A 26,660-nucleotide genomic window follows, 5' to 3' on the forward strand; every position below is an offset into this window, starting at 1 on the left:
AACCCATTTATTGAAATGGTCCCTAAGCACTTCTTACCTAGTTAGATACTAGAACTTGCAAACATCTTTTCACCCACTAAACACATAGTGCACTGTGATACACAGGGGTTGCATACTGGTAAGCACAGGCAGCAAAGTGAAACTCAATTAAAGCACAGTTGTCTCCAGATTTGATCACATATGTGGGAAACGATGTAAACAGGCCAGTATAAGCCAGTACAAGGAGCAGTACAAGTGGTTGAAGTTCACTATGGATACAGGGTGGGCCATTTATATGGATACACCTAAATAAAATGTGAATGGTTGGTGATATTAACTTCCTGTTTGTGGAACATTAGTATATGGGAGGGGGAAAACTTTTCAAGATGGGTGGTGACCATGGCAGCCATTTTGGATCCAACTTTAGTTTTTTCAATGGGAAGAGGGTCATGTGACACATCAAACTTATTGTAAATTTCACAAGAAAACCAATGGTGTGCTTGGTTTTAACGTAACTTTCATGAGTTATTTACAAGCTTCTAATGTGCCACAAACAGGAAGTTAATATCACCAACCATTCCCATTTTATTTAGGTGTATCCATATAAACGGCCCACCCTGTAGATTATTCCCAGATCAAATACAGGCAACTGTCATAGACCATGTTCTTGTCCACAGTTTGACAATGAGGGAAGTGGGACTTCAGACCATCCTAAGTAGACTGACTTTGTCAGCTGTAGTCCGGAGATTCAGAGAGGAGAACAGGTCTTGTTTTTTCCATTATCTACATGTTTACAGTATAACTCAGTACAGTTCTGTAAAAAGGTGTTTTATTTTTTTATAAGGCCTATGTAGGCCTAGTACTGTACATATTTTGTAGAATTGCATGACTGTCACATCATTGTTGATATGGTCCATCAGAACAACGCAATGAAACTGCATGAACTGCAGCAGAAAATCTATGGAGACCATGTGAATTTTGAAGGCATCAACAGGCTTCTAAATTCAGCCTTTCCACTACTGATCGTGTCCTAAATCGCATCAGAATGAGAAATACTTTATACTACTACTGCTAAACAGGGTCTGATCTGACAACATTGTTTGCTTTTGAGCACTGCTTGAACGGTTTCCAGGCAATAGTTTGGTTTTGCAGGAAGATTCGGAGGTTTTGTGAATTTAGTTTGGGTTTACAATTTAGAGAAATGGAGGGAAGAATTTGAGAGGAAATTGAGGAAAACTGTATTATTATAACCACAACTTACCATCACTACTATGATTATATTAGTCATCCCATATTATGATTGTTAGGTTCGGTGATGTTCATCAATAATTTAATCATATTTCTGACCAAAGGAAGACGGGTCCCCCCTTGTAAGTCTTTGGCTGCTCCCTGGGGGTCTTATATTTGTATGTCTTGTTGATCTCGTCCTCTTACTCATTCTGTAAAGTTGATTTGTGACAACACCAGTTGTAAAATGTGCTATACAGATAAATTTGATTAGACTTTCACCCATCAAAATACAGAGTCTGGTGATTGGTTGAGTGCTGAGGAAATACCTACCTCTTAGCAGCTGCTCAGTTCAGAGATAAACATCCAGATGTTCTGCTTCGTCTACTTAGACTAACTGACATTTATTGCCTACAGTTCTGTTCTGCCTTCTGTAAAATGTGTCTCTTCTGGTAAAGCTGCTGAAAATGCCATGTTACAGTCATATGAAAAAACATCCCAGTTGAACAGGAGTGTTGGAACTTTGGTGTGAACCCTGTGTTAGTTCGGTCAAACTGTAGAGCAAGTGTGATGTGTCAGCTTGTATTGAATCTTCAGTGCTACTTTAGCTTCAAACACAACAGCTAACGAATAAACTCCTGTTCCATTTGATTAAGAGCAATCTGCTGGTACTAACAGCAAGGAAATGATGCCCATTTTTAAACAGCAGTCACTGATTTCTACGTTTTTACGTGGAAACGAGAGAAAAATGTGCTGCAACCTCCAGCAGCAGCTCATAGTTTTAGAGCTTTGCATCATGAAGAACATGAGGTAATGAGTTTAGTGTATCTGTGTGATTATGGACATTCAGTATTTCCTTTCCTACATTCAGTGGGAAAGTACTTTGCTTTGCTTTGATCATGAGTGACTGCTGGTCCAAACCTTCAGTGCTCTGCTGGATACAACCCACTATAACAGGGTTTCTACAGTCTGGTCCTGGAGGACACAGGTCTCCTCTGGTCCAACACAGTTCAGTGATTTTCCTGCTCAGACATCCCAACTAAAACTAGCAGTTAACAGAGGAGTTTGACCCCGTCCACGTGTCCAGATATTGTCCACATGAAACTGCTGTTTTTGGCCATTGAAAACGGTCTCCAAGGTGGAGATTTCTGATAGCTCTGTTTTCAGTGTTTTCGTGTGGACAGGGAAAACAGCTTTTTAAAAGCGCTGAGGTCACAAAGCATGCATGTCTCTGGCTCTACCTCAAATCCCTCCTTATATACCTTCATAAGTCATAAAACAACAGCGTCTATAAGCAGAATTACACACATGGATACATGAAAATACTGTTCTTTTACATATATAATGCTGTATATAAGATTTACTTAGTCCATCATTTCCTGATTTGCATAGTACACTACATGGGGAGTATAATTTGGGATTAAACCTCTGTGTTTTTTCTGTTTATGAGGTACTATTGCCCTATATAGGACTTACTTTCAAAAACTAAAAGAGAGAAATCTCCATTTTTAAAATATCTGGATACGTGTCAACAGGGTTAAATTTTGAGCAGGGAAATAATCAGTCCATGCTGGATTCTGACCTCCAAACCCACAACTGAAGTGATCGACCCCCCCAAACCATTTAGCAGTAGCTCAGCGTTTTAAACCTCAACATGATGAGGGTTTCTAAGAAGTGTCAGACTATAAAAGTAGTCGATCTAATGAAGTTAAAAAAGGACTAAGAACAGAAGAAAATGGCTCAGAGTTTGAAAGCTTTTCATTCATTTTATCAAAAATAAATTTCAGTCCATCATTAACCAGCTTTCCTGACTGCTTCAAAAGCCTTTCATTGAAATTCAAAGACAAAAGTCTAAAAATCACTGAGTAAAGCCTAAGTGTTATCTGGTCTTTACCTGATTAAAACTGTGCAAATTATCATTCTTTCAAAGCAGCAGTGCAGCGGGACATTTTGATCATGTTGGAGTCATGCTTTCAGCTTTGACTGACCCTCCGTGCTTTGCACAAGAGTGGACGATTGTCTCGGAGTCCGTGACCCTGTTCTGGGTTCCCACAATCGCGGGCAGTTTTCATACATCCACAGGATTCATATGACACGATGAGAGTTAAAGGAATAAGCTGACCAAAACGAGTGCTAACATTGCTAATGGCAGAAAGCTGGTAGCCACCGGTCAGCAGCATCTACGGGTGTCAGCAGCATTAGCGCGTTTCAGTCACAACTGTGTCCTTTCAAGTCAGTCCAGAGATGGTGGTGACCCCAACTCTGCCTGCACTGAGTTCTGTGGTGGTCTTGATAAGACCCTGCATGGGTCCAGGCCGCACCGGTGGGCTGCCGCTCTCTACAGGCTGAAGGAGCTGCTGGACCACGGTGCAGTTAGGCCTGGAACGCCGCCGCTTGAAGGCTCTCTTTTCTGAGCGGCTCTTTGGAGGAGGCAGACCCTCGCAGAGGCTGCGGCAGGTGGAGATGCCGCAGAACGACGGCTCGTCTGAATGGGAAGAGGCCTCAGAGCTGCCTTCAGATGGAGGGTCCCTGAAGGTGAAGGGAGAGGGGCCAGGCCCACCAGACGACATCAAACCCTGGAGAGGGAGGCTATTATACTGTGGCCTCCCGTTGGGAATTGAAGAGACAGTGAGCACAGCCGGGGTTAACGTCTCTGGTTTTGAGCTGGATTTCATTTTACATCTCTTCTTCTGCTGCAGAGAGAGAGAGAGAGAGAGAGAGAGATATTACTGGGTACTGTTTAAGCATGATTTTTAGTATGGTAGTAACACAATGCCACTACTGTTCAAAATGTGTGTCTGTCTTCAGATTTGAACCAGAAGTGTGTGGCCTAACCATAAAGCGCATGTTCTATACACTATATGTCCAAATATTTATGGACACCCTGGTCTAATGAATGCGTTCAGCTACTTTAGGTTGCACCCATTGCTGAAACAGATGTGCGCGCACACGCACACACACACACACACACACACACACACACACACACACACAGCTTGTCTAGAAAAGGACTCTCTGCAGGAGCAGATGAACATGAAGCTATTGGCACCATGCTGCCTCATGCCAGGCATGGGCTTTAGAGGGGCATAAAAAGCCCCCCAGCACTGAGCTGTGGAGCAGTGGAAGAACTGTGTTCTCTGGAATGATGGATGGTGGTGCTCCATCCAGTACTTTTGCAATGAGTTTGGGATTTAGGGACAAGGTGGGGTGGTGATCATCCAATATCCGGACCTCACTAAGTAACAGTTTTGTTGCTAAATGCAATCAAAGGGGCAGTGGTGGCTCAGCGGTTAGAGCTCCGGGATGTCGATAACAAGGTTGTGGGTTCGATTCCCGGGCTCGGCAAGCTGCCACTGTTGGGCCCTTGAGCAAGGCCCTTTACCCTCTCTGCCCCCCGGGCGCTGGAGTTGGCTGCCCACCGCTCTGGGTGTGTGTGTGTACTCACTGCCCCTAACACGTGTGTGTGTGTGAGTGTGTGTTCACTACCAGATGGGTTAAATGCGGAGGACACATTTCGCTGTACAGTCCACACTGTACAGTGACGAATACGTGCACCTTTATCCTTTTACCTTTTTATCCTTTTAAATCCTCACAGCAATGCTCCTCTATAAAATCTAGTAGAAAGCTAGATTCTTCTCTAGACATTAGAGACAGTTACTCCACCAAAAGCAGGAAACACGCCCCTCGATTTAAGAAGAAGCAATGAATGAGCAGGTGTCCCCATACCAATAATACTAATTAATTTATGTACATGTAGAGTTGGTCACTGTGTGCGACATAAGGGACACCCAGTGGCCATGTGGTGGTACTACATTAATATGCCTTGTACAGTACACTGCTTTTTTTAATACACTGTGATTGGCTGCACTGTAACTGGTCTGCTATAGTGATGACCTTATTAAAAGCTTTTAGAGGTTCGTTTTTGATTTATTTTAGATAAATAGATGTATGCCTGTAAGTCACTATAATTATTAAAGATCTTATTCAAGGGAATTCTCTCAACTTAATAGATGAAAATGTCAGCTTTGAGTACTACAGAATGAACAAAGACCTGACCGCCATACCTTTTTATTCCCAGCTGTATTCCTTTGAGTTTCCACATTGTATGCCTCGTTTATACCTAAAAATGTATTAGACAGCATCTCATTAAATCACATTGAAAAAGCTGGTGAGAAAAATGCAGATATATTTTGATATTTGATGTACTTTTAGTTACAGTTCTAATCAGAATGTAAACAGAATTTAAAGTACAGTTAAAAAGCAGTAATCCCGTCTCCTGTGTTGAGGCCTGTTTGTGAACAGTTCTAGTGCGTACCTTCAGTAGTTGGAATCTGCAGGGACGACTGTGAGAAGGGGTACGATGCTCTCCGCTTAAGACTCACGTCCTCATAACCCAATGAAGCGCTGAAACGAGCAGTTAGTCTGTGGTAAGATCGATCTTTGCAAATACCATACAGCCACAAGAGTGTGTGTGTGTGTGTGTGTGTACCTATGAGTGTATACATAATCATTGTAAATCTGAGTGCACACAGCCTCACCTCTCAGGGCAGCAGTAGCTGTAGGTCTTGGGTATGGATGCGTCGTCAGGTTCTGCCGAGGGAGTCTCGGCCGGCATGCGACAGAAATTGATGCAGACGGCCAGACCGAGGAGGAAGCAGAGGACCAGACACAACAGCAGGTAGCTGTACCTGTCTGAGACCTGTGAAACATGACAGTGCTGAAACATCTTTGTTAAAAAACTAAACAGGATTATTATTTATTATTATTATTTACTCTTAAATAATTCTAATAAAAACTGGGTATAGGGATTGTCATCAAAATATACAGATTAACACTACATATTTATTTTCTTTTTAGTATCAATAGAATGGATTAAAAATGATAAACAAAGACCCATCCATCCTTCTCTCTTTAATGAAATGATGCATGCACTAATGCGGTGGGTCAGATGGTACGCTTGTTTAAGGGTCATTCCATGACCTAATCTCTCCAGTCACCAACAATAAATTTAATAATTCTAGGAGTCCCTACCTCACTCTGTAGCTGACTCACTCTCAGAGACAGGTTGAGGACGAGCTGAGTCATGTTCTCCAGCTGCCCCTGCAAAACCTGAATAGACTCCGTCTGCTTCTGGTCCTACAACGAACAAGGAAAACATAAGACTCCAAATCTAAATGTACCTTAATGCAGCTCTGATTAATGGCTTTGCTGCTGAGACCGGACAGCTTTTCCCAAAAGCACAGAGAACATCACAAACAAATTAAACCCGGTTTAGACATGTGCTGACCTGCTCTTCAGCAATTCTTGAAGTGTTTTGGAGTTTAATGATGGTTTTGTTGAAAGCCTTCTGCATCTCCTCCATTTGCTTCCGATACCTGTGGAGAAGGTAAAGTAGAAAGGAATGAAGCTAGAAGAAAGATAAAGACTAGTATCTACAGAATTCTGAAACTACTTTTTAATATAAAAGGCTCATATTTATTCATTTATAGACAAAAACCTACAGCTACACATAACCGGCATTACACTCGCTAATTAATCTTATATCGCGTAAACATTTCCTGATTACTGGCCCAACAGAAATGCTCTTCTTGTCACAGTGACAATAGGGCTGGGAGATATGGGAAAAATATTCTATCACAATATTTAAAGACAATTTCACGATACACACATTTTATTGCGATACTTTAGCATGCACACAAACCTCATCAGCAGCGACTGATTCAAAAAACTGCTTTTCAAATACTCAAATAATCAAATACCGTACTGAGCCCAGTCACTTATATTAAAATCTGCTGCCCTTCATCTAATTAACAGCACTAATTACACTCTCTGTAAATTTGGGAAATTTGGGTGCAGTTGATCAGTGTTCTTTGAGTGCTGACAATATCTCAGATATCTATCTCAGATACACTCGCTTATTTCACATCAGATTGACCATTATTATTTCAACAATAATTTTGTCAGATTGCCCACAGCTAGGATTTTGCATGACAGCAATGATGCAAAAGTTTGGACACTCAGGTTTAAATTATAAAATTTGTTGACAACAAACCCTCTACAGAAAACAATTTTAGTACAGTTGATATTTATTTTCCGAATTGAACACCGGGTGCGAAAAACTAACTAAACCAATAAACAATCATTTTGTGTGCCATTATGTTTGCACATGCCACATTTATTTATTTTTTGCAAACAATATGTTCAATTAAGCAAATAAACGGTAATTATGTTTAAAACGTGAAGTAGCCTCTGTAGCAACGTGACTTATTTATACTCAACAACACTTTTTTTCTTCCAATTTTGCACAAGACCGTAAATTTAATTAACTGCAGTAAGTTTGCAATGCAAAGGATCCAGTTTTAAATTTAGGCTTAAATGATTTCCAGCAAAAAGACAAATCTTGCCTTTTAAGCCCTGATTTATACAGTAATTTCTTTTTCTTTCAGTAAGAAAAAAGTCCAATTAGGAACAGACTTAATATAAAACTAGGTACAATATGTCAAAATCTTTGTATACTGTGCAATAGTCAGCTTCATATTTAAAGCTTCGAAGTGTTTTCCTGGTATGAGGAACAAGTTTAAATAATGTTTTGACAGATTTCCTTTGCCAAACTATTGAGTGCTGAGATCATGTCACAAACATTAGTGTGTGATCTTGTTCTCCCAATTCTAAACTTGAATAGTCTTAATACGTTCTAAAGTCTCCAATCATCTTTGGACAGGCTGTCCATATGACCTGTATTAATGTTCTGTAAGCACTGTGTACCTCTGACTGAGCTGCTCCAGGTATCGCCCACTGAGAGACATGTTCACCTCCAGAGCCTTGATCCGGTTGTTGAGCCTCATGAAGACCGATTCCTTCTGGTTAGAGCCGTGAATCGGTGCATCTGTAGAACTGGGCAGTTCTGCATAAAAGTCTGAGGCAGATGGCTGCCCTGACTGCCCGTTACTGCCGTGGCCACCTAGAACAGCCTCCTCAAGCAGCTCCTCAGCTTTAGGTTCTGCAGCACCCGCCGTTCCCTCCAAGGGTTCTGTGATCGGGGGAGCCGTCAACGTCCCAGCAGGGGCTGAAGTCCTGGTTTTGCTTGGTTGGGGAACAGCCTGATCCGTTGGGGTGGACAGCAGGGTAACTGGTGCCTGGTCCACAGTGCTGGACGTGCTCGCTGTGGTGGATTTCTCTACTGCAGCTGCAGGTTTCTGGTCAAGACCTACCTCCTCACTTTTGGTCTTTAAAACTGGAGTAGACGCTGATTCTAAGTGGGAGGTAAGGACAGGAGTCTTCTTGACCTCCAGTGGTTTCTCTCTAGTTTTCTCATGTTGAGGGAGTGTGAGCTGAGGTGGCTGTATGACTGAGAGGTCCAGGAAGTCTACAGCATGTGTGGCTCTAGAGGCAAGGGCATCTGTGGAAGTGGGTTTTGGCAGGGCTGAGGTAAGACTCGGCTCAAGTTCCAGAGATCCAGCTTCAGGCTTCTTTTCAGTCTCTGGTGAAGGAGGAACCAACACGTCTGTGGTGGAATCCTCCAGAACAGAGGAGGTCTCCACTGTCTGGGTGTGGAGCTCCAGTGTCAGAGATGATGATGATAATGACGACGATGAAGGAATCACTGGAACTGCAACTGTAGCTTGTGTTTCCTGGGAAGTTCTGAGCGGAGTCTGTGACTCTTGCAGCATCTTACTTGTCGTTGACGTCCTCATGGTTTTCGTCTTCTGTATAGATGGCAGTAGAAAGCAGCTCTGCAGGAGGTACTCTTCAAGAGAACCGACGCAAGAGCAGGAATCAGAAGACTGTTCGTGACCGTACGTCCTCTCTCGCACCTGTGAGTACTGCTGGTGCTGGTCTGCCTTCACACTCTGCTCTTCCTCCTGTGGTATGGTGCTTGGGATTTTCGATTGGTCCAGCTTATCCTCCTCCTCCTCCTCCTCTTTGGGCAGCAGAGTGACGATCTGTTCTTCATCAGGGGGCGTTGGGGCCAGGGACTCTGGAGCAGGCAGAGTTGCTGAGGGAGCCTCTGTTAGAGGTGTTGTGGGTAAAGGTACTGTTTGGTCTACGGCCGTTGTGTCTTGCGTGATGGACGTTGTCTTTGTGATTGCATGCGACTCCAGCAGGTCCTCCTCAAAGGTCTCAGATCTGAATAACAGGAGATAAACACAATAGTGGAATAGTGACCCAGAAGATTCATGGGATAATGATTACTCACTGTCCCCATCAGGATCACAGCCCTTAGGACATGACAGGACATTCCTTCTTTTTCTAGTAACTTGGTGTCAATTATTGATTATTATTTAAATGTATCAAATACAGAAATACTCACATGATGTAGGAGGTGGTCGGGGGAACTGTTTGAGGAGTTCCTGATGATTCTGTCAGATTTACATTCTGGGAGGAGTAATTACCTACCAAACACATGTTAAAAAAAATTAATAACAATATAAATAAATAAATAAATTCATGTCTCAGACCTTTTTTGCCTCGCTGTATGTGAGAACAGTGCCTCAATGGTCAAGCACTTAAAGCTTGGTACATGTATGTGCATTTATACATAGGTGTACCTCCACTCCTAGCTGCATCTTCTGGATTTCCACCCAAGACATTGGCAGCAATGTTGTTCACCATATTAATGATAACGTCTGTAAATACATACAAAACAGTTAAGACACTCATGTTTGTTTAAATAAATAAATAAATAAATAAATACCCATTTTGATGCAGTTATTACCTTTTGGTATTACATACACTATACAGACAAAAGTATTGGGACACCTGCTTGTTCATTGTTTCTTTTAAAATGAAAGGGTATTTAAAAAAAAAAAAAAAAAAAAAAAAAAGTCTATTCTGTCTATTTTTGTTGGAGTAACTGTCTCTACTGTCCATGACAGAAGGCTTTCCACTAAATTATTTTATAGGAGCATTGCTGTGAGGATTTCATTGCATCCAGCGACCACAGCGTTAGTGAGGTCAGGATGTTGGATGATTACCATGCCACTGCTTCCTCAACTCATCACAGTTGAATGGAGACCTATCAAATCTCCAAGACAAGTATTGGATGGAGACCCATCATTCCAGAGAACACAGCTCCACTGCTCAACAGCTCAATGATGGGGACTTTATACCCCTCTAGCCCACACCTGACCTTGGGCATGATTCTCTAAAGGCTCTACAGGGACTAGACAAGCTGTGTGGGTACGAATTTGCACATCTGTGTAAGTGATGGATGCAACTTAAAGCTGTATCTGAATGAATTCATTATAAGGGGTGTCCACAAACATTTGGACATACGTAGGTTTAACTGTACAATAGTTTATTGAATGAGTCAGGTACAATATATTAATATCGCTGACAGAATCCATTGAGTCCTCAGGCCATGTTAAGCCATGAAGTCCTTACCCTTGGCAGACCCAATCAAATTCTTCGAAGATTTGTCATCTGATGGTAAATATCCAGGAGGGTAATCTAGAAGATAGGAGATCAAATAAAACTTGCAATGACAAGAGTTTCCAACGAGCAACTACAGATAGCTTTATATCATACATATAGATGCTGCCATTACTGAACTGCAGAAAGCTAAAAGCCAGGTCTCACCATAGTCATCATCTTCAAAGTTGAGTCTTTCAGAAGGCTCTGAATTCAGTTCATACTCTTCCATCATACTCGTCCCGAAAACCCTTCAATTAAAAGAAGACACTATAAGGAAAAATGTCTGCTTACAAAACTAATTTTTAAATAAAGGATGATTTGGAGAACGTCAGTCTGTCACTGAGTGCAGTTGTGCTGTCAGCAACCTATAATAAAATTATGTACCTTTTTTTTATTATTATTATTATTATTAATGCGCAGATTGAAAGCTGTGTCTTCCCCTTCATGATTTTACAGAAGTAGGAATCCAGGTATCTGACCCTGAGGTTTCCAGACTGACCCAGCTTCCAGTACACCTTTGATCAGTTTTCAGAATGGTTCAGTGCAGAAATACACTATGAGGACTGGTTTTGGGAATCAGAACTCTTGAAATATTTAATAAAAAAAAAATAAGTACCATTTAATGTCTAGTTTAGAGTACTTAAATTAGGGTACACCATATTTTATCATCATGCAAAAACACTGGGTCTCCAAAATGTCAACTTTACAGTCAATTCTACTACAATATAAAAAACAACAGCCAGATTCACATTATATCAAAGTGATTAACGGAGATATGGAAATGAGGATTTTTTTATTTATTTGTGTTATTACTGTACATAAAAAAATAAATAAATACATACATACACACACACATATATATATATATATATATATATATATATATATATATATATATATATATATATAGTCATGCCCGAAAGTATTCATACCCCTGGCAAAGTTTGACTTAAATTTACTTTTATTTAACCAGAAGTTATATTTTTGCCTTGAAACGACACAGGCATCTCCCAGGAGATAACACGATGATGTACAAGAGGAATCATTGTGGGAAAAAGTAAAAAAAGTGGCATGTCCAAAATTATTCATACCCTTTGAAAACTGTCACAGTATATGGGAAAATCCAAAGTTCTATACCATTCCAAATAGTCCAAGCTGTTTTAAAGCATCCTAATTACCCTGATTCATTGGGAACAGCTGTTTTAATCAACTCAACAGGAGAAAAACAGCAGCTCTCTGCAGTTGGTTTGTGGACAGTCATGGCTAAGACAAAGGAGCTCACTAAGGACCTGCGGCTGTGCATTGTGGCCGCTCACAAGTCAGGAAAGGGCTATAAAGCCATATCAAAATGTTTTCAAGTTCCAGTGGCTACAGTGCAAAGTATTATTAAAAAATACAAGAAGTTCCGCACTGTGGAAAATCTCAGAAGATGTGGTCGGAAGCCAAAAGTGACACCTGTGCTGGCCAGGAGAATAGTGAGAGAGGTGAAGAAAAATCCAAGGATCACCACCAAGGCCATCCTGGTGAATCTGGACTCTGCTGGTGGCGACATCTCAAGGCAGACAGTTCAACGGACACTGCACACTGCTGGGTTCCACGGACGCAGGCCAAGGAGGACACCACTTCTCCAGAAAAGGCACACAAAAGCCCGCTTGACCTTTGCAAATGCTCATCTGGACAAAGAAGAAGACTTCTGGTGTTCTGTTTTATGGTCAGATGAAACAAAAATTGAATTGTTTGGCCACAATGATGTGTGCACCATTTGGCGTAAAAAAGGAGAAGCCTTCAACCCTAAGAACACCATCCCCACTGTCAAACATGGTGGTGGGAACCTAATGTTTTGGGGGTGTTTTTCAGCCAATGGACCAGGGAACTTGATTGCAGTAAATGGCACCATGAAAAAAGAGCAATACATCAAGATTCTCAACAACAACATCAGGCAGTCTGCAGAGAAACTTGGCCTTGGGAACCGGTGGACATTTCAGCACGACAACGACCCAAAACACACAGCCAAAGTGGTGAAGAAATGGTTAGCAGACAAAAACATTAATGTTTTGCAGTGGCCCAGCCAGAGTCCTGACTTGAATCCAATTGAGAATCTGTGGAGGGAGCTAAAGATCAGGGTGATGGCAAGGAGACCCTCGAACCTCAAAGAGTTGGAGCTCATCACTAAAGATGAATGGGCAAAAATACCAGTGGAGACATGCAAAAAGCTGGTCAGCAATTACAGGAAGCGTTTGATTGCTGTAATAGCCAATAAAGGCTTTTCTATTAATTATTGAGAAGGGTATGAATAATTTTGGACATGCCACTTTTTGTTCAAATGTGTATAGAAGCTGAGAAATATTTTTTCCCCACAATGATGCCTCTTGTACATCATCGTGTTATCTCCTGGGAGATGCCTGTGTCATTTCCAGGCAAAAATATAACTTCTGGTTAAATAAAAGTAAATTTAAGTCAAACTTTGCCAGGGGTATGAATACTTTCGGGCATGACTGTATGTATATATATATATATATAAAATGTGTGTGAAAAATGATTCTCATATTTTAACGGCAGATTGCATGTAGTAGTATATTGTGGAATTTGTGAGGAAAGCTCCCATAAGCTCACCTGATCAGACTGAGGGGACAGAAGTGCTCAGAGCCAAAGTGTGACAGCAGCTCCACCTACAGACACATGCAAATAAAAGGAGCACAGTTATATTCACGTCACTAAGCCCTTTCTCATAAGCTGTATGAGAAAACTACAGGGTCAAATATTTTGTAAAATGTTCAGTGTTTCGGAAACATGATAATAATGAGGAGCATCCAGGTCCGTTGAGGCACTGATCTGACAGAACTGTGAGGGCCAGGGATGGGACGGAGGAAGTGGAATGGAGGAGGCGGTCAGACTGACTGTCCTTTAGATCTGAAAGCTTTCAAGTGTCTGCCCTCTTTAAAGACTAACTAACATCCTGCAGCTTTGTAATCAAGATGGAGTCCTGGACAGTAAACCTCAGCAAAAGCAGCTGTAGTTCTGGAAAATACACTATGTGGCCAAAAGTTTGTGGACAATTATTTATCAGTGGAGTTTCCCTCTCTTTGCTGCAGTAACCACTTTTCCTTTAACAGTGCTGATAGGATCTGACTGTATTCAACGTCATTACAGAGCATCAGTGAGGTCAGGTCATGAAGCTAGACGATTACTTCTGCCACTCCAAACCATCCAAAGTTACTGGATGGAGCTCCATCACTCCAGATCATGAAGCGGAGGAGCTTTATACCCCTCTAGCCCACGCTTGGCTTTGGGCATGGTGTTTTGAGGCCCTTCCAGAATTCCCAATTCTATTGGTCAATATTTTATATTGAATTATACAAGGTGTGTGTGTGTGTGTGGGGGGGGGGGGGGGCAGTATTTGAATACTAGTGCCAGAAGGGTGCATCTAAATTCAGCTTAATTTACTTATAAATTAGTAGGAGCAGTGGTGGCTCAGCGGTTAGAGCTCCGGGCTATTGATGACAGGGTAGTGGGTTCGATACTTGTGGCCATGTCGGGGCCCCCAAGCATGGCCCTTTACCCTCTCTGCTCCCTGGCTGCTGGAGTTGGCTGCCCACCGCTCTGGGTGTTTGTGCGTGTGTGTGTGTGTACACAGATGGGTAAAATGCGGAGGACAAATTTTGCTGTACAGTGACAGATATGGGCACCTTTTAATAAAAAAATTAAAGTTTGTGGACACTTTTTTTTTATTTAAAACTAAGACTGTACTAACTAAGTAGTAGTAGTTTACAAAAATGCTTATTATTTCTAAAAGCAGCTCTAAATCCCATTTCCAGCAAATTTTTTTTTTTTTTTTTTTTTTTAAAGATGTCCTCCCACTCAAACCCATTTCCACCACAGAGCAACACATTAATGCCCTCAGTCCAGTCCACTCCAGTCCAACACATAACACAATGTTAGTTCAAGAGCAGTTAGTGTAACACTTAGTAAGTGCAGTCACGCAACACACACCCACCAGTTGCCTGGCACATGAAGGAATTATCAGGATTACCACAGATATGCATTACCACACATAGGATTTCGTCAGCACCACACACTGTGAAGTCCTTTCTACTGAGGGGCTCCTAAACAAAGCCTCCAGCAGCTGGAGATAGTGAGCAATGTGAGGTCCTTTTATAGCCAATCAGTGTGCATTTACTACACGGTAACACACGTTTACATTTAGGTAGCTGAATTATGTATGGAGGAATCCTTTAAGGTCATTTATACAGGGATAATTATCCCAAAAATGGGAACGCTCAGTTTAAGGCCCCTCATGAAGAAAGTAACTCGAGCACAAGCTGCACACTTTCTACACCTTTCTCCTCAATCCTTCTAGACATTTCCACACTGCCCAAGATCTAATATAACCTGAAGATCCACAGTGACTTTCTAGTGTGTTTCTAGCCCCTTCTAACTATCCACCCCCAACTGCTTCACCCACTTATCCAAGCACTTCTAAGAGAGAGGCTGGGGGGCTAACCTTAATGTACTTGGTGAACATCTGAAGCAGAGGAGAGAAGAGGGGGAAAAAACACAACAGGGAAACATTTGAGAAAGGAAAAGCATGGCTGAGAAAACTGATGCAGTTCAAAGCTTGTAGTTCATTCATTCTAAAACAGATAAAACATGAGATTTTAACGCTTAAACAAACACTCCTACGTAAAGTCGTTGTATCTAGGAGGTTAAAAAACACCTGTACAAGAAACCAGAACCGGTCCTCACATACCTTCACATATTTAGCGTATAAATGCTCGTCCAGTGGAAAACTCTGAACCGTTCGTTCATCACGAGCATGAAACGTCCCAAGTTTGGCCCATTTGTTGGTTGGGTATCTGTGGACAAACCAGCAAGTTCATTTCCAACTATTCACACACGCATTAGAGACAAATCACAAAATACTAAATACCCAGAATTTCTCATTTTATTTAATGAAGAATTTAATATTAGACCTGTTTAAGGTTTATGGAACTCGATGATCATGTACAATTATATAATGACTAATAATAATAATAATAATAAAGGAAAATGATAATTACACCAACACCAACAAGAAGGCATGACCAAAACAACACTGTATGGACAAAAGTATTGGGACAGACCTTTTAATCACTGAATTCAGGTGTTTCATTCAGTCCCATTGCCACAGGTGTATAAAATCAAGCACCTACCCATGCAGCTAGGCACGGGACTCTGGAGCAGTGGTGTGACGAATCAAGCTTCTCTCCATCTGGCAGTTTGATGGATTTGTCAAATGCCGGGAGAACGTTACCTGCCTGATTGTACCGTGCCAACAGTAAAGTTTGGTGGAGGAGGGATAAAGCTATGGGGTTGGCCTATAGGCCCCTTATTTCCAGTGAAGGGAGGTCCTAATGCTTCAGCAGACCAAGGCATTCTTGGCGATTGTAGCTTCCAACTTTGTGGGAACAGTTTAGGGGACGTCCCTTTTCTGTTCCAGCTTGACTGACTGTGCCCCAGTGCACAAAGCAAGCTCCATAAAGGCATACTTGGGCGAGTTTGGTGTGGAAGAACGTGACTGGCCGGCACAGACCCCTGACCTCAACCAAATCAATCTTATGGGCTTGAGCTTATGGGATGAACTAGAACGGAGATTACGAGCCAGACCTTCTTGTCCAATATTTAATACAGACTTCACAAATGCCCTTCCGGATGAATGGGCAAAATGTCCCACATCCCACAAATCTTGTAGAAAACCCTCCTAGAATAGTGAAAGCTGTCAGAGCTGTAAAGGGGGACCAACCCCATAATAGTGCCTGTGGGTTTAAAATGGGATGCCATAGAAATGGCACGTCTTGTAGGTGCAATGTATAGGTGTCCCGATACTTTTGTCCACATAGTGTGCCTACTTTGTTAAATATCGTCTTGCAAGGAGTCTTCATAAAATCCAGAGCTCCTAACTGAAAATGGTTAATATTTTAGCATGGATGCTTAGTCTGTTTAGTACATGTTAAACAGACCTGCACTCACCAAGAGAAATCCCTCGTTTGTGTAACTGGCCGAGTGGAAAAACAGAATCCCAAATTGAAAGAGATTTTAAAAAGCAGGAAAGCTCTCAGCAGGCTGCAAAACAGCCCAGTTCATTCAGTGAAAAACCAAATGCTCTGACCTGTCACTGATTGACACCAGGAAGTCTTTGGGGGTTGAAGAGAAGAGCTCAAAATTGGCAATGTCCAGCTGCTTCACCTGAATGGGCTGACACAACTCAATGATAAACCTGGAGGTGCACAGAGAGGAACAGAATGGTTGAACTTGGAGAAAAGGTGGATGCTATGGTTGGGAAGAGGAGGAGAGATGATGGAAAGATGAGGGAAGAAGAAAACAGGAACAGAGATCAGAGTGACTGGAAGAGTGGAGTATGAAGTAAGTAGGGTTAAAGGAACGAGAACAAGACTGGAGGTCCGGACTCGATTCTACACTACAGCTCCTGACCTTGTTGGGAGGTGCAGAACCACCCGCTAATACAGGACATTATAACAAATACGATCTATCCTGCAGGGAAGATACGAGTAAAGGAGGAGGAAAGGAGGCATGATTCAACTTTCAAGGCAAGGAATTGATTTTACAGGGATGCTGACGATCAATCGTATCAGATGACCAGATCAGATCTGGATCAGAAACAAAGAATGACACAACAGGGAGGAATCTGACCCGACGGTGTGGCACTTGTGACTATAAGGGTCAAAATAATTATAAATAATAGATTTTTAGAATATATTTAGTGTAGTTTGTTTGTTTGGCTCACCATATCTTGTTGCTGCAAGGATTCAGCATATACATGTCCATGTTCTCCATCAGGATAGCTGAAGTGCTCTAGATAAACAAATACAGACATTACCACTGAGATTTTTTTTGGAAACCACAAAAAAAAAAATATATATATAATAATAATAAAAAAAAAAATTAATAATATATATATATATATATATATATATATATAAAAATATAAATATATATATATATATATAACAACAAAAAAAAAAAACAACTAACTGCAATTATTTGTTCACGTGGTTTATTATTTGTTTACTATTATTTGTTATTGCTATTATTACTTTGTTTATTATTCTAAAACCTTTCATTTTCCTTTTCATTTCTCATCTGTGTAGTTTCCTACTTATTATTCTTTTTACTTGAGTAATGAAGTTATAAAATATATTAATTTTGATTATATTTTTCTGCAACCAAATTATTTTGATTATATTAAAACCATGTATTATTTATGTTTATTTTTAAGTGAGATATTATTTATTTGCACATATACATGTATTAGCACATAAAAATTAAACTTAAATAATTCAAACTAAAGTAAATAAATATATCAACAATAATTTGTTAATACAATCAAACTAAAGTAAGTAAATAAATAATGATAAATAATGAAATAAATAAATAAATAGATAGCAAAAGTCCATTAATAATACAGCAAAAGTATACAGGGTGGAGGTGTCCACAGTCATTAATGCAGCATGGGCACTGTGAGGCTTTCAGCAGTTCTATTTTAAATGCCTTCAACGCTTTAACACTTACGGCTGAGGAGCTCCAGATAAACAAACACAGACATCACAGTTAGCATCTCGTTAACTGATCAGAACAACCCAATAATAACTTCCACAGTCAAGTCTTAGCTAATTTAAATCTATATATGTTGTATCATATCAACATTATAATACAGATACCTACAGGTCTCTGAAATGATCAAAGGTTCCTACAGTCCTATATGGATGCAGTACGGTCACTCTAAGGCTTTATGGGAGTCCTTCAGTATGGGAATACCTGCAGCACTTTAGCAGTATGGCCAGCTGGTTTGCGTACCTTTGCCTCTGGATTAGAGGACAGAATCTTAGCCCCGCACTCCACCGAGGCGTAGTTTGTGGTTTTCTGCACTTTCTTAACAGTGCTGGAGCCCCCGTTACAGGACGTGTGTGTGGTCTGACCTGACGGGGTTGAGAGGGGAGAAATGCATTACACTCAAAAGGAACATGGCTGATGTTCACACCACTGAATCCACACTGGTCAAGTTTAAGAGGATAATAAAAAGCACTGCAGTCGCTGTTAAATCGTACTTTTTTCATTTTCCTCCTCCATCATTTTCTTCTTCCACTCATCAAAAGTAGGAATGTCTTCGGGGTCTTTGCCGGATACTGATGGATCCGTTTCTGTGGTGATGTGAAGGCCCTGCTGAATGTTAAAGCGGAGAGGTTCAGGCAACTCACAGCGAGCACAAGGACAACAATATGCTAATTAGACTAACATCACTAACAACACTGGAGACTTGCTTGTGTTAACAGCTACAGACTGTAAGGAACATTGTTAAGGTCTATATCGACAGAATGGATCCAATTACTGCTATTAGAGCAGCTTCCCAGGGGAGGGTCTGAACCTGGGAGGCCACAGAGACACTTGCAAAAGCCCTGGGAGTGTCAATAAGTGTAAATAAGTGAGGAAACAAACGTGTTAAAATTATATATATATATATATATACATACATATATATACACACACATACAATAATTTATAATAATTATATAATTTAACTATTTAAAAAAAAAAATCTTTTTAATTTTTTTTTTTTTTAATGAATTTAACATTTAAAAAATGAAAACAAAAAAAACCCAGCATATTAAATGATGCTTTACAACATACAGAAGTGTCTCTCTACAAAAGATGTGACTCACATCCACCTAGAAAATCAACAAGGGTGCCAGAACATTTGCATTAAACCTTTTATATAAGTTTTGTAAATAAAAACAAAAAACAAAAAAAACAACAACAACAACAAAAAAAAACAAACACTGTGTGTATGTGTATAGACTGTTTTTCCAGCCTATAGTGGTCCAGCACAATAAGACACTGTCACTATGACCAGAAAGAACATCGCTAGTCCGAATCCCGCTTATGCTGCTAGCCATCGGCAGCCGGGGCCCGCAAAAAAGCACAACTGGCCCTTCTTTCTCCAGGGTGGGTAGATGGCACTTTCTCCCTGGATCACTCCAGTGCAATGCGGCCGGCACTGGTGTCTGCTGGAGGATGCATCAGAGCCGGGTACACAGTGCGTTGGTTGCCTGTGATATTGAATCAGTGGCCGTTCCGAAAAAAAAAAAAAAAAAAAAAAAAAAAAAAAATATATATATATATATATATATATATATATAGACCCTGGCTGGCTGTGCAGGTGTCGGCCTTCACCCTCCCAGTGTCGGCAGCATTGCATACGATAGGGAGAGAAGGTGTACAGTGCCTTGCAGTGTAAAAACATGACCATGTTAATTCATTTTCCATTATTTACATTTTGCACTTTATGTAACAATAAATAAGGCTTAGGGCAAATGTATAGATGCTAGCCAGATTTCCCTTTAATTATATAGTAAAATCAATAAAAAAAAACAAAACAAAATAAAGAAGTATTCTATGTATAATAAATAGTATATACTTGTTGCACATGCAGTCAGAAACCCTTAATTTAATCCTAATAAAAGCTTTTTACCTGTGCATTGCTTTTAATATTTAATATTAAATATCATGAAAATTTGATATTATAAATTTTAAAAAAAGGTCACTTTGGTACTTCCGTACCTTTAGTTAGGAAGCATCTCCATACCATAATCCTCTGTAGTTGTTTTTTTTTAGCTGCATTATCTCCTCAGGCTCTGTCTGACTCCAGGCCTTTATAGTATTTAACAGTTACATCATGAAAAGCTGTAAACACCCTCCTGTCTGCAGAGACTGTGGTGCAGTGTACCTAATGACCACGAGGTACCTTTGAGAGAACAAGAGGACCAAGAGGACCAAAACGTACCTTATTCCTGACAGTGTAACTGTATTAGCATGACTTTACAATGCTGGTGTGACTTTCATGGTGCCTTCTATTAAATATTAGTCATGTTAGAATTTCTGGACAATATTAGGTCCCTTCAGGCCCCTGATAGCTCACCTCTTTCGGCATGCTGGAGGCGTTCGTTCCTTTAGTCGCCGGGTCTAAACTAGCCTTCCCTGTTCCAGGGGTGCTGCCGTTCTCCAATACCACAGGAAGACTACCGCAGTACATGAAAAGCAGAGGGGGAAAAAAAGGAACCTGGTTAAATGAATGAGTTCAAGCAGCAGCATCTCTCAAATGAGCCAAAGGTAACACCAGCCATGAGTATTAAACAAAATACAGTGACATCTTAATAAACGCTAATAACCTTGTCGTTCATCGTTTTTTTCTGAAATCAAGACTATTAAAAAGAGTTGATCCTGCTTTTGCTGGAGTGGAGTCTCTACTTTCCAGGGAAGAAGGCTGTCTACTAGATTTTGGAGGGGCATTGCTGTGAGGATCTGATTGCACTTAGCGACAAGAGCATTAGTGAGGGTAGGATGGTGGGAGGATCACCAGCCAACCTCTGTAAGTACTGGATGGAGCACAATCATTCCAGAGAACATAGTTCCACTGCTCCACAGCTCAAATACACTCCTATAGTCCACGCCTGGCTTTAGCCATTACCCTCTATTGGGCATTTCCTATTGGACTGGCTTGACTTTGAGTTTGAGATATCTGGCATAAAATCCTGCTTTGTGAAACTCTCCTCAGGTGTGTTGCATTGTCTATTGTCTAGTTTGAGTTTGGGTCTGAAAATACAAAGACATTTGCATTAGGGATGAGCACATATTATACTATTTACGAGGTTATATTATATTCACATTTATACAGTATATTAATAAATATACATGCACACACAATGCACAGCTAGTGCCACATTTAAAACTTGATTTTTATTTAGAATTCGCAAAACTTTGTCAAATTAAACAGGAATAATTGTTCTAATCCATTCTGCATTCTTGATCAGTGATCTTTACATACTGACGATATGCTCAGAAAAGTGTATTTCTGATGGCAAGAACAAACAACAATGATTAAACATGTGGCCCATCTCTAGTTTTGCATCCCATTTTAATGTAATGAATTAGTTATTAATGAGTTTTTTATTCCCAAATGAAATCATAAAACATCATTTGAGGGAAAAAGTAAAATCTTCAGAATTTTTAATAAATGTAAACATCTCTCAGTATTTGGTGTTTTGTCCCCTTTTGCTTTAATGATCGTATGTACTCAAAATTCATTGTGTCAAAGTCTCTAATGAGTAGATCAGCTCTTTTTGTCCCCAAAAAATGTGTTTGTTTAAATGTAAAAAATATATATAATAAAAAAATCAGATATTTGGACTTGTATACATATCATGGCTTGGAAGGGATCCTTCCTAATATTAAGGTGTCATACTTTGGCTACTGGTTTGCCATGTTTTGCATTTTTTTTACTGGATTAAACACTAAAATGTAGCCACAATCCACTCAAACAACCTACCACAACCTTCAAGGGACAGGGAGAAGACATGACCAAACACTGGTTAAATACCAGGTCTACTAGAGCAGACCCTTCCAATGTCTCATTTATCTTCTGAAGAACTTAACTGGGTGATAAGTAGAAGAATACGATTAACTAGAATTAACTAGAGGTCACACCTTGTAAGGTCCACGTCATAAGGAAGGCCATCTCCTGCCTCACAGGCCGCTGTGGCGGAGATAGCAGTCATGGAAGCAGAGGAGCAGGAACCATCGGCAAGACTGAGGAGAAAGAAATCCCAAGAAAAACAACTGAATAAACAAAACCCACAGGACATCTTCTTTAAATATACATATAAATATAATATATAAATATACATTCCATACACACACATATTATATAAGATCTATGGTTATATATATATATATATATATATATATATATATATATATATATATATATATATATATATAAATAATGTATATAAGGAAACTCAACCCTTGGTCCAAACTGACAGATCTGCTCAACACTCTGTCTTTTCTAAAATATACTAAACCAAAAAAGTGCCATCAGTAGACCCTCACCTGCATGAAGCTGGTCCAGGTAAGGCCGTGGTGCTGGAGGTAAGGCCCTCAGAGACAGCTGGTGGCTGACTAGAAGTTGAAGCAGGGAGGGGGGAGAAGTCTATGACCTGCCTTTGAGGAATTGTGGAAGATTGTGGTCCAGTGTGGTCTGAATCATGCTCAGGTTCAGGTGAAGCCTCTGAAGTCAACCCAGACTCGGTTGTGGTCCCATCCACCTGCAAACCCTGGAAGCAGCAGATTCATCAACATTAGAGGATAGACATTACATTGACAAAAGTATTGGGACACCTGCTCATTCATTGTTTCTTTTGAAATAAAATATTTCTATTAAAAAGGAACATTTATCCTGCTTTTGTTGAAGTATTTGTCTTTACTGTCCGGGGAAGAAGACGATGAGAATTGCTGTGTGGATTTGATTGCATTCAGCAACAAGAGCGTTAGTGAGGTCAGGATGTTCCCAAAAGCATTGGATGGTGCAACTTCCATCATTCCAGAGAGCACAGTTCTTTCGCTGCTTCACAGCTCAATGCTGGGGGGCTTTCTACCCCTCTAGCCCACGCCTGACATTAGGCAGCATGGTGCCAATTATTATGTTTGTGTTTGTCTGCTCCAGAGAGTCTTACAGGGAGTAGACAAGCTGTGTGTGTGTGCATTTGCACATATGCATGAGCAATATGTGCAACTTAAAGTAGTTAAATGCACTCATGGTTCTGGGAAATCTGAGAATTAGGAGAAAAGGGTTAAAAGGGATTACCCAGTATGCCACTACCTGTTCTTTTTTCTCCTTCTGCCCATTTTCCGGTGTCTGCAGCTCATCTACTAGAGCTTCATCTGTCTGGGTTCTGTGTTCTGGAGTGTGACGGGCCGGTGCATCCACAGAGACCACCTGTTCGTCATTCACAAAGGTGTGTTAACACAAAGCAGCCACTGCTGCACATTTAATCATATTTAAAAGCTTATTATACCTCAAACCTGCTCGTCTGCTGCTCCACACTAATGTATATAGTGCTAAGAACAGCACTTCAGTGCCTGTTCAGCAAACCAAGGCTTGTTTTCCAGACATGAATTATGGATTATGGCTAATGTTAGTATGCACTAAACATTTTGTGCATATGGTGAAAGCATGGATCTAAAAGGGGACCTTGTGTTCAGAAATCTGATACGCACAAGTACCTCCTCATTTCTCTTGTCCTCTACAGGCTCGTCCGGCTGCTCTGCGATGTCCTGTGCGGTCTGGGGCTGACTCTGGGGGTCAGGCTTGGTGTTTTCTGAGCAATGACCATGCTGAAGAGGATTCCTGAAAGAGAAGACAGTATTTTACAGTGTTCATCAGCAGCACAACCAAGTCCGATCCATGACAGCTATGTAGATTTATTTATTTATTATGTAGGAGTTTAGGATCCTTATAATAACTGTTTCTCCACCCCCATTCTCTGTCTTCTGACTTCTGCCAAAGCTGATTGTGTCGAACGCATTTGCTGGTAGGTTATTAGGCAGCAGCTCTAAGTTAGGTAGCTATTATACATAGTGTTTCTGTAAAGTGAGGTTGGGCGAGAGAGAATTCAGCATATTAACAAAACATTACTACCACTTTTATTATCTTCTGTGCAATTATTTATAAATATCAAATTATCATCATCATCATCATTTGTGGCATGGGGGTGGAGGCAGGGGATCCACCAAGACCATGCTATATGTATATGGGTGATAACTGGTTATACTATTCTTATCTATGCAGTCATTCTGCATATTGTAGCTCAATTTTGAAGATAAAAACAAATGTTACTCATTAAAAGGACCATCAGAGTCTACCTATAATGTGTGTGTGTGTGTGTGTGTTCATGTAGCAAAAATGATCATTTGTTTATCTCTTTATGAACTTGGCAATATGACAATATTTTATCGTATTGTGATATCGATCGCCAGTGTATCGTGGATATCATCAGTGCTTAAAGAGTGTAATCAGTCTTATTTAATTGAATGGAGTGCAGCATATTTTGAGTAAAAACCACGGTACTTTGTATAGGAGAGTATTTGGACAGCATTTTTTTTGTTATTACGCTGTTGGTGCATTTTGTCTACATGACAAAATATTGCGATAAATATTGCATATCGTAAAAACATCTTTAAATACTGTGATAAGTAAAAAAAATATATAAATAAATAAATAAATAATAATAAATAAAAAAGAAACATCATCATCCAACTTTACTCTCTTCACAAGTAAACAGGCTGTTTGGTTTGGTGCCTTTAAGACCAGTATATGTAAATATCCTCTGTCCTGATTTGCTGACCTGCAACACACTTTCACAAAGCTTGAGCATGAATGGGCGGGGCAGTATTGCTTTAAGCTTAATGATCAGATATGTAACAGGGTTCATTTTTGTGACATCATCTAAATTTTTGGTGTTTCTCACTTTCTGACTATTTTAACCTGGGTTGGTTTTTAAATTCCATCAGAATTTTATCATGGGCCAATAGAAATGCTCCAAAATTACTTTAAAATATGTATTTTTTGCATTGACTTTCATTGAAAATTCAAAAAAAACGTCCCTGACTTGAAGGACGGAGACCTTCAGTGATGCAGTGCAGACTCATTCGAGGTATTTCAGTCACACTCACAGCAGCTCAGGCTTATTTACTGCTTCTTCTTCTGCCTTATCACTCCTCCCATCAACAGCCTGAGCTGTCTGAGCTAAACTCAGGCTGCTTCACAGAGGCTAACTGCACACCGTGATCCTCTAAGCTCCTCCGCCTCCACCCAAACATCAGCTGCCTTTCAGCGAAGGATCGTCTCGATGCTATGACTCAATATCGGGTAAAGTCCACCTTCTGAACACAATGCAACACCACCATGGCGTCACCAACACACGTGTGCTATTAGTTAACCTTTGTCACATAGGCCTACACCCTGATCCACGTCAGGCCAACAAAACTCAATGTCTGGACTTGACAAAAGTATTCAGACACTGAATTCAGCAGCTTAATCACACGGTTTGTAAACAGTGAGTTTCTAAGAAGATTATGCACAGTGGGAAACTCTGGAGCCGCTACACAACAGCCTAAGCTCACAAGCCCAATGTCAAGTGTGGGCTAGAGGGGAGTTAAGCCAGTAGTGGACGGCTGTAGAGCATTGGAACAGTGTTTTCTAGAGGGATGGAAGTCCATCCAATTCATTTGGCTCCAGAACTGATCATCACTGATGCTCTCTGTTCTCACAGGGTGCAGTTATCCCTATTGCTTGTACACTTTTTTCTACCACATCTTTTCCTTCCCTTCGCCACTCTATTAATGTGCTTGGACACAGAGCTCCAGCCTCTTTAGCAATGACCTTTTGTGTCTTGCCCTCCTTGTGCAAGGTGTCAATGGTTGTCTTTTGGACAACTGTCAAGTCAGCAGTCTTCCCCATGATTGTGTAGCCAACAGAACTAGACTGAGAGACCATTTAAAGGCATTTGCAGGTGTTGCAGGAGTTAATTAGCTGATTAGAGTGTGGTACCAGGTGTCTTCAATATTGAACCTTTTCACAATATTCTAATTTTCTGAGATACTGAATTTGAGGTTTTCATTAGCTGTCAGTTATAACCATCACAATTAAAAGAAATAAAACACTTGAAATACATCAGTCTGTGTGTAATGAATGAATATAATATATATACACTTTTTACTAAAATAAATAAACCTTTTCATGATATTCTCATTTTAAGACCAGCACCTGTATATGCCAAAAAACAAAGACTCAAAACACTTAGACATTAAACATTACATTACATTGTTCAATAAGGTCCACCAGTGAAATCTTACACTCCTGTAGGTTATAGAGCTTTTCAAACAATTTTTTTTTAATTATTAAAGATATTTAAGATTTTGGTCCCATATTTACAAGGATAAGACTGGAGACAACTGAAGTCCAGCGTTTGTTAGCAATGCTAGCCTAGCATCCCGCATTCTAAACTAAAGCTGCAGATAAAGTCAGATATCCAAAATTCTGTCAATGGCAAAGGCAATGTCCAGTAAACTACAGCGACAACCACTACAGCCCATTAGCCTCGCAGGTTATGTCCAATAATAGACAAGACAGTTATCTGAAACCCAGCGGT

General features: G+C 40.4%; 1 protein-coding gene across 1 annotated transcript in view; it reads right to left on the bottom strand.

Moving 5' to 3' along the window:
* Positions 1-2,958: 2,958 nt before the first annotated feature.
* The window catches only part of LOC140562205 (SUN domain-containing ossification factor-like), a 28,822-nt gene continuing 5,120 nt past the window's right edge, over positions 2,959-26,660 (bottom strand). The window contains exons 3-25 of the mRNA XM_072687656.1: positions 23,734-23,857; positions 23,330-23,446; positions 22,561-22,784; positions 22,156-22,257; positions 20,591-20,690; positions 18,723-18,837; positions 18,472-18,593; positions 17,402-17,469; positions 16,766-16,873; positions 15,368-15,473; positions 15,122-15,142; positions 13,234-13,289; positions 10,786-10,868; positions 10,591-10,656; positions 9,756-9,833; positions 9,518-9,599; positions 7,972-9,333; positions 6,494-6,581; positions 6,238-6,342; positions 5,745-5,905; positions 5,522-5,610; positions 5,271-5,326; positions 2,959-3,896 (exon numbers count right to left, since the gene is read on the bottom strand). Coding sequence (XP_072543757.1) covers positions 3,435-3,896; positions 5,271-5,326; positions 5,522-5,610; positions 5,745-5,905; positions 6,238-6,342; positions 6,494-6,581; positions 7,972-9,333; positions 9,518-9,599; positions 9,756-9,833; positions 10,591-10,656; positions 10,786-10,868; positions 13,234-13,289; positions 15,122-15,142; positions 15,368-15,473; positions 16,766-16,873; positions 17,402-17,469; positions 18,472-18,593; positions 18,723-18,837; positions 20,591-20,690; positions 22,156-22,257; positions 22,561-22,784; positions 23,330-23,446; positions 23,734-23,857 — 3,895 coding nt within the window. The 3' untranslated portion in view covers positions 2,959-3,434. The remainder of the gene's footprint in view (positions 3,897-5,270; positions 5,327-5,521; positions 5,611-5,744; positions 5,906-6,237; positions 6,343-6,493; positions 6,582-7,971; positions 9,334-9,517; positions 9,600-9,755; positions 9,834-10,590; positions 10,657-10,785; positions 10,869-13,233; positions 13,290-15,121; positions 15,143-15,367; positions 15,474-16,765; positions 16,874-17,401; positions 17,470-18,471; positions 18,594-18,722; positions 18,838-20,590; positions 20,691-22,155; positions 22,258-22,560; positions 22,785-23,329; positions 23,447-23,733; positions 23,858-26,660) is intronic.

Source organism: Salminus brasiliensis, chromosome 9, assembly GCF_030463535.1.
Source record: "Salminus brasiliensis chromosome 9, fSalBra1.hap2, whole genome shotgun sequence".
Classification (NCBI taxonomy): Eukaryota; Metazoa; Chordata; class Actinopteri; order Characiformes; family Bryconidae; genus Salminus; species Salminus brasiliensis.